Here is a 7,545-nt window from a genome sequence, read left to right on the forward strand (position 1 = left end):
GAATTCGTAGGCTTTACAGGAGACCATGACAAAAACGGTTAAGAATCCCTGCTCATATGCTTTGTTTGCAACAAAATACAGTGATTGAAGACCTTGAAGAGATCTTACAATATCTCCATGTTTTATCTGGAGATTGATTTTTTTGTGTGCTTAAAATTGCAGCATGGATCTTTTGTTTCTAATCATTTAGAAAATGAATAACAACATTCTTCTGTAACTTTGAGGAAGATATTTTTGGGTGCAGAAGAGCCTTGATGCAGCCCTTTGTCTTACTCACCTACCCTTTTAAGTAGTTGCCTATCACAGACCTGTGTAAAGCTCATCCTGCATTAGATTAACAGGAGGAGATTGATGTTTCCTAAGTCTGTCAGCATATCTTTCTTTCTTTTTTTTTTCTTTTTTTGGTAGTTTTTTTTTTTTTTTTATATTTTACTTTTCCCCAGTTAAATGTAAAAAATAATTTTTAACATTCTTTCCTTTCCTCCCTTCCCCCCCCCATCATTGATAATTCATCAGTTCAGTATTATACATTATGTAATCATGCAAAACATCAGAAGTTCTTTTTTTATGTATAGATAGCATTTTTCATTGTAACTTTTTCAGAGTTGTCTTGGAATACTGTTTTACTGAGAATAATTGTGTCAATCACAGCTAGTCATCTTAAAATATTCACTTTACATCAACTCATGAAAGTCTTTCCAGGTTTTTCTGAGAGTTATCTTGCTCATCATTTCTTAAATCACAATAGTATTCCATATATTTTTGTTCTATAAGAAATTATAAGCAGGCTGATTTTAGAAAAACTTGGAAAGACTTAAGAAGAACTGATACTGAGTAAAGTGAGCAGAACCAGAAGAACATTGTACATAGCAACAGCAAGATTGTGTAATCATCAGCTATGATAGACTTAGCTCTTCTCAGCAATACAGTGAATCAAGACAGTTCCAATAGACTTGGGATAGAAAATGCCTTCTATATCCATCAAAAGGCCTATGGAGAGTGAATGCAGACAAAGGATATTATTTTCATTTTTTTTTTTTGTTGTTGTTTGTTTGCTTTTTCCCCTTGATTTTGTTCTGATTTTTTTTCATAACATGACTGACATGGAAATATGGTTAAATTGATTATATGTGTATTGCTTTCTTGGGGAGAGAGAAGGGAGGAAGAAAAAAAATTTGGAACTCAAAAATCTTAAAAAAATGAATATTGAAAATTATCTTTATATATAATTGAAAAGTAAAATATTGGAATTTTTAAAAAAGTAAAGGAAAAGAGAAAAAAATAATACTGTTCTATCATAATCACAGACCACAAATTATTCAGCCATTCCCCAATTGAAAGGCATCTCCTTAATTTCCATTTCTTTCCTTGCAGAAAAGATCTGCTATAAATATTTTCTGCATATATTAGTGCTTTTATTTTTTTTGTTTATCTCTTTTGGAATACAGACTTTGTAGTGGTATTCCTTGGTCAAAAGGTATGATGGAAGGTTTCATAGCTCTTTGGAGATAGTTCCAATTTGCCCTACAGAATGGCTTTTGTCAATTCACAACTACCAACAGTGAATTAATATCTCATTTTTGTCATATCTCCTCCCACCTCTTAACCAACCTAACAGGTATGTGGTAGTATTTCAGAATTGTTTTAATTTGCATTTCTTCAATCAATAGTGAGTTAGAGTATTTTTTCATATAGGAGTAGGTAGCTATGATTAATTCACTTGAAAACTGTTCTTTTGATCATTTATCATTTGGGGAATGGCTCTTATTTTTATCAATTTAATTCAGTTCTTTATTTGAGAAATTAAGAAATGAGGCCTTTATCAGAGAAACCAGCTTCAAATTTTTTTTCCACAGTTTTTCTTGCTAATTGTATTTCACTCCTGTTCTGTTCTTTCTCCCCCTTCATCCTGTCCCTCCTTAAAAATGTTTTGCTTCTATCTATCTCCTCCTCCTACCTCTTATCCCCTTTATCTCCTATTATCCTTTAGGGTAGGATGAATTTTTGTACCCAGTTGAGTGTAGCAGATTTTTTTGAGTGCATAATTTTTATACTATTGTGCCATGTACATAGAGGAAGACTCTATAAATAGAAAGCCTGGTCTCTACCCATGAGATCATTGCAGTGTGGTTATGGACACAAAATATAATATGTTCATGTAAAAGTATAACAGTATCCATGTTCAAGGTACTTTTTTAATAGACATAAATGTTACTTAAGTATGTTCTTTTTCTCTTTGTCTTTATTAAGACCACCAAAGGGTGATGATGGATCTGATGAGGAAGAAACTGAAAATGGCCCCAAGCCGAAAAAGCGTCGCCCACCTAGAGCAGAAAAGAAAAAGGCTGTAAGTCCCCTCTGGGGGGGGTTTGTCACTGTTCATCTGTATGTTTCAATTTGAGGAAAGAATTGAGGCTGAATTTGTGCTTTCAGTGGGCATGTGACACTCCTCCCAAATGAGGAAACTTTCCAGTGATGCAGATCCTTACCTTCTTTGCAATTTCTCAGCATATATAGCTGCCTAGGGAACTTGCTCTAAGGCTTTTGGATTCTGAAATCAGCTCTCTTTCCATTATATCATGATGTTTCTCCTTTGTTGGGTAAATAAGATAAATAAGACAGGTGCCCTCAAGAATCTTAGAATTTTGTGGGAGGTAAGACGTTTACTAATCAAGTAAAAAGACTAGATTGCAAGCCAAGGATTTGTGCTGCGCCATCCAGAGGGTATTTAGCATGGTAGTGTTCAGAGGGGAAAGAAATTCTAGTGGTAAAACTAATAATAATAATAATAGCTAACATTTACATAGCTCTTCCTGTGTGCCAGTCCCAATGCTGAGTGGTGATGGTCTCCTATATCCTCATCATATCCCTGGGGGTTAGATGCTATTATTATGCCATTTTATATATAAGGAAATTGAGGTGAACAGAGTTTAAATGATTTACTCAAAGTCACATAGCTAATAATTGTATGAGGCAGGATTTGAATTCTAGTCGTCTTGACTCCTGGCCCTGGTACTATCCCCTGGTCGTCTAGAAAGTGGGAGCAAAGGTATGGTGTTGGGTAGAGTAGCAAATTATGAAAGTTTCTCAGTGAGGTTGAGATATTACCTTGTTTGATTGGTTCAAGGAGAGTACTGGGAAATAAGGTTGACCGAATAGCATGAAAGGCCTAAATGCCATGGGTTTGGATTGTACTCATTGTATAGTATAGAATTCAAGAATTAGAGAAATTAAGAGGGTAAGTATCATTTTGTATACCCTAAAAGTAATTCCCTCACATAATGAGACTGGAGCACAAATGGTAGTGTTTTATTTAAAATTATTCATATTACTTACTCTTTGGTTCTGCTTTATATAATCAGTTTAGCAAAATTACTTAAGATTACTTTTTTTTTTTTTTTTTTTTTTTTTTTTTTTACTGATTGTGTATATGATCTTTTTTTTTAGCCTAAGCCAGAACGGTTGCCTCCTTCAATGAAGGGAAAAATAAAATCAAAAGCCATAATCTCATCAAGTGATGACTCTTCAGATGAAGATAAACTTAAAATTGCTGATGAGGGGTAGGTATTTTTTCTCTTGGCAAATTGTTCTGCTCTGGTAATATGTGTGGATGAAAATAATTGGTAACTAAGCCTATTTGCTTGGAAAAAGCTTTGTGTTCTTGTACCAGGAGAGAAATGGGAGTTTGGAGGGCATAGGATGAGGTCTGAGTGCCTTCACTAGTATTGAGTGCATTTGCTAATACAGAGTGTCCTCTGTGTTTTTCCTTCTTCCTCCCTTCCTCTATTTTCCAGCCCCAGGAGGAGAATAGTGGGCTCTGGGTGTTAGTGAGATGGAGAATGATGAATAGGTAAAGGGAGTTTTGTACTAGGAGGTTCCTCCCTTTATAATACTAGACTAAGACAAACAGAAAGGTCAGAAGACTTGAGCCTTCAGGCTGCCAAATTATAACAGCATAAAAATTGTCCTCCTTATTCAGTCCAATGTGCTATTCAGCCCACGATTCTCTTTCTGCAGATACCAAAGGATGTGTTGCCGAAGGAGATAGTTGTCTTCTTTGATATCAGCCTTAACAATTTGGGGAATGTGCCCAGAAACATCAGTTCTCTTCATACCCCATAGCTTAATTTCTCTTTGCTTTTTTTGCATCCCTCCATATTTTCAGAATATATACTTCTTCAGCTAATGAGTGCTCTGTTTGTAATGATTCACATATGAAATACTGCTTTCTTTTCTTGGGCTTAGATTGTTTCACAAAAGCTTCCTTATCCAGGCATGTGGCAAACAAGTCTCTACTATTCACTTTTTCTGCCATTTGTGTGACTTCAACAATAGTCCCCAAGGCTGCTTCTTTCCCAGCTGAAATCTTTTCCATCTTCTAGAGGTCACAACCGTCCACCTGATAATTGAGCATCCATTACAACATTCCCTCCAAATGGTTATCAGGCCTCTGCTTGGGCATTTCTTGTGATAAGAAACATAAGACTGCACAAGGCAGCTCATTCTGTTCTAGGACAGGGTTAGCTGTTAGAAAGTTCTTCCTGATATTAAACTGATACAGGTTCAAGTTCTCGCCTTCAAAAAAACAATTCTATTTTTTCCTCCTATTTTTATGTAGTTGATTTTTTGAATCAGATATTATATTTGTTATATTTCAGTTTCATTTTGTTAGATTCTGCCCATGAGTCTAACTAACCAGAGTTTTAGTATTCTTCATTGCACCATCTCATCCATGATTATCATAAGTAAGTGGTCTGTGCTTTCATCCAAAGTGCTTTTTTGTGTTTTATCTCCTCAGGATTCCTAATCTTATTCTATATAGTCATTCTAATAATTCTTAATTTTTCCAGTTTGCTGGCTATTTCAGCAGTAGTGTCAGGGTCTTCAGGAAATTTGTCATTTCCTCTATATATGACTCTTCTTGCACTCCTTCCTCTACCACTTACTTATTGGTGGGAAGAGTTTGATGTGCTAAAAATAAACAAAAGGTGCATTTCACAGTCTGGATGAAACAGATGTGAAGTTTTGAGCATCAAAGGAGTTGAAGCAAAGATTGTGGCTAAATGCTGCAGCCCTGGGCAAGGACCGAACTGTATTTCCTAGGAATTCTTGGAAATCTACAACTTTTTTTGGCAGCAGTGATAGTAATCCTTAGAACACCTAAGACTATGGAGTTAAGAAGGATCCTGTCCATTGTGCTGACCTTTACTCTCTTCCCAGAGTTCACTAACTAGCAAATGTCCATTGCATTCCTTCCTGTTCTGTGGGTTGGTTGGGTCACCCTCATTTTGTGCTTCTTGGTACATTTCATCCTTGAGTGGTATAGGTTTCTCCCTGTTGTTCACATAAAGAATTCCTGATTCCCAGGATAGGAGAGAGTCTTAAGCCCTAAAGAAAACTTTTTTCTTAGAAGAATTTTCCAAATCTTCAAAAACCAGTAGCAGATACATTGCTATAATTTAGGTGTTGAACATTCTCTAGACCTGTGAGAGGCTTTTATGTTAAGTGAGTTATGGGGTTTTGCCTTAACTTTTGTAAACTTTCCCAAGAATACAGTTTTACCCTTTTTTTCTTTAGTTCATAATTTTATGTTTGTAATAGTTCTAGACTTTGATGAAGAAGCCCAGGCACCCTAGGGAAAGAGAGCATGCCCTTGGGTTTGTTTTTCATTTATGCAGCTCCTCCCTGTTCCATGCTTGCTAAGTCCCCAAAGACCGAGCCCTCTGCATAACGGGTGCTTTTGTTTGTCAGGCATGCCAGGAACAGCAACAGTGATTCAGATGATGGTGATCTACGCAAGAAACGAGTGATGTCTGAGAGCGATTCGGATGAGAACCCCAATCAGTCTGGGAGTGAAGCAGGCAGTCCCCGGAGATCCAGCATACAACAGTCAGAAGAGGATTCTGACAGTGACCGGTCAGCTCCAAAGAGGAGGCGGTCAGCATCAGAACAGTCTGACAACGAATCTGTCCAGTCAGGAAGGAGCCACTCTGCAGGTTCTGACAATGAGTCCCGGCCGGCTTCACCAAGTGCTGATTCAGACCGGGAATCAGAGAGAGCCTCGGATAATGAGGCTTCTGCTAGGGGCTCTGGGAATGACTCGGAACCAGAGGCCTCCAACAATGAGGCCTCTGAGCGAGGTTCTGATGATAGCGATTAGATTTCCATTTGTAAATAAGCTACATTTCTGGAAGGAAACTTTTTTTTAATATATGAAAGCTGTGAAATGCTTGAAATGTTTAGTAAAACTTGTGAAATTTTTCTGAAGGCAATTTTTTTCTATCAGATTATATATTACTAAGCCCTGAGAGACATTTTCTTGTGCCAGAGACCAATATTTGAGTTTCTTGTGCAAATGAAGTCTACTCTCCTATGTGGAACAGAGCCACCTGTCATATGTGAAAATTACACTTAAAAATAAAACCAAAATTTCAGTCCTTCCTGGAGTAGTTTGGCTGCACTGTTGGCCTACGTCCCAGGTCCTCTTATGTGTTTAGCTGCATTAGATAGATAACTGATTTTTTAATAAAAGGTGCAAGGAAATATCTATTTCCTTTATCACCTTTTCATTACTATCTTTGTCTTTCTTGGGAAGTAAATTAAGTCTTTATTTTCCAATTAGACACATAATTTGCAATTGCATCAAAATGCAAGCAAAAGAGCAGGGTTTTTTCCCCCAAAAGCAATCCTGCAGAGAAGTCAATTACAGGCATGGCATATAATTCCTTGGGAGAAAAAAATGTTTGAAAAGATCCCTTGTTAGTCAAATATAAAGCTCTGCCTAAGCAAACCATTTAATAAAATTCTCTTGTTACAAGTTTTTGTGGATAACCTCCTTTGCTTTGTTATTGAATGGGAAGCAGGGTGCCCTTCCCACAGGATTGATTGGTCAACTGGGCAAGGAAAGCACAGATAAACAATAGTTTATGTGAAAACTATCTGAGGCTTTAAGTAGGCTGCAGGTTCAACACGAGCCAGAAGTTACAATTGACAAAAAGTTAACACCATAATTAGTTGTGTTAAGAGTGAGATGTGAGGTGGCCATCGTCCTGCACTGTGCCATGACCAGACCACATCTGTGGTTTTGTGTTTGGTTCTGAGGTCATTGATTAACTAGAGGTCAGCTAGAATTGGTGAAAGAGTCGGAGGTCATGCTTAGCCTGAAGAAGAAAAGAATTGAAGAGGATATAAAAATTCTTCCAAGTATTTGTCAGATGGAAGGTGGACAGAAATTGTGTTGTTCAGAGACAGAGCTAAACAACTTGCAAAAGTTGGAAAAGGACAAATTTGGACTTGTTAAGAAAAGCTTCAGAACAGATCTATCTATAAAATGAAATATTTATAGGAAGTAGTAACTCCTTTTCCCCCACCTTGAAATTTTCAATAAAAAGGCTGAATAAGATAATCACTCCTTAGGATCACTCTTAAGAGGACATTCTTGGTCAGTATAGGTTAGATGTAATTGTTTCTGGGGCTTTTTCCTCCTCTTGAGCTTTATCTTCTGTAAAATGAGATGATGGAGTTTGAGCTCCAATTCTAAAGCTA

The 7,545-nt window shown here is 36.9% G+C and overlaps 1 protein-coding gene across 1 annotated transcript in view; it reads left to right on the plus strand.

Annotated features, from left to right (window-relative positions):
- Positions 1-6,820, plus strand: part of CTR9 (CTR9 homolog, Paf1/RNA polymerase II complex component) — a 28,753-nt gene extending 21,933 nt beyond the window's left edge. Inside the window, exons 22-24 of the mRNA XM_031943975.1 lie at positions 2,251-2,347; positions 3,448-3,560; positions 5,752-6,820. Of these exons, the coding sequence (XP_031799835.1) occupies positions 2,251-2,347; positions 3,448-3,560; positions 5,752-6,160 (619 nt within the window). The 3' untranslated portion in view covers positions 6,161-6,820. The remainder of the gene's footprint in view (positions 1-2,250; positions 2,348-3,447; positions 3,561-5,751) is intronic.
- The last annotated feature ends 725 nt before the right edge of the window (positions 6,821-7,545 follow it).

Source organism: Sarcophilus harrisii, chromosome 6, assembly GCF_902635505.1.
Source record: "Sarcophilus harrisii chromosome 6, mSarHar1.11, whole genome shotgun sequence".
In the NCBI taxonomy this organism is placed as follows: domain Eukaryota; kingdom Metazoa; phylum Chordata; class Mammalia; order Dasyuromorphia; family Dasyuridae; genus Sarcophilus; species Sarcophilus harrisii.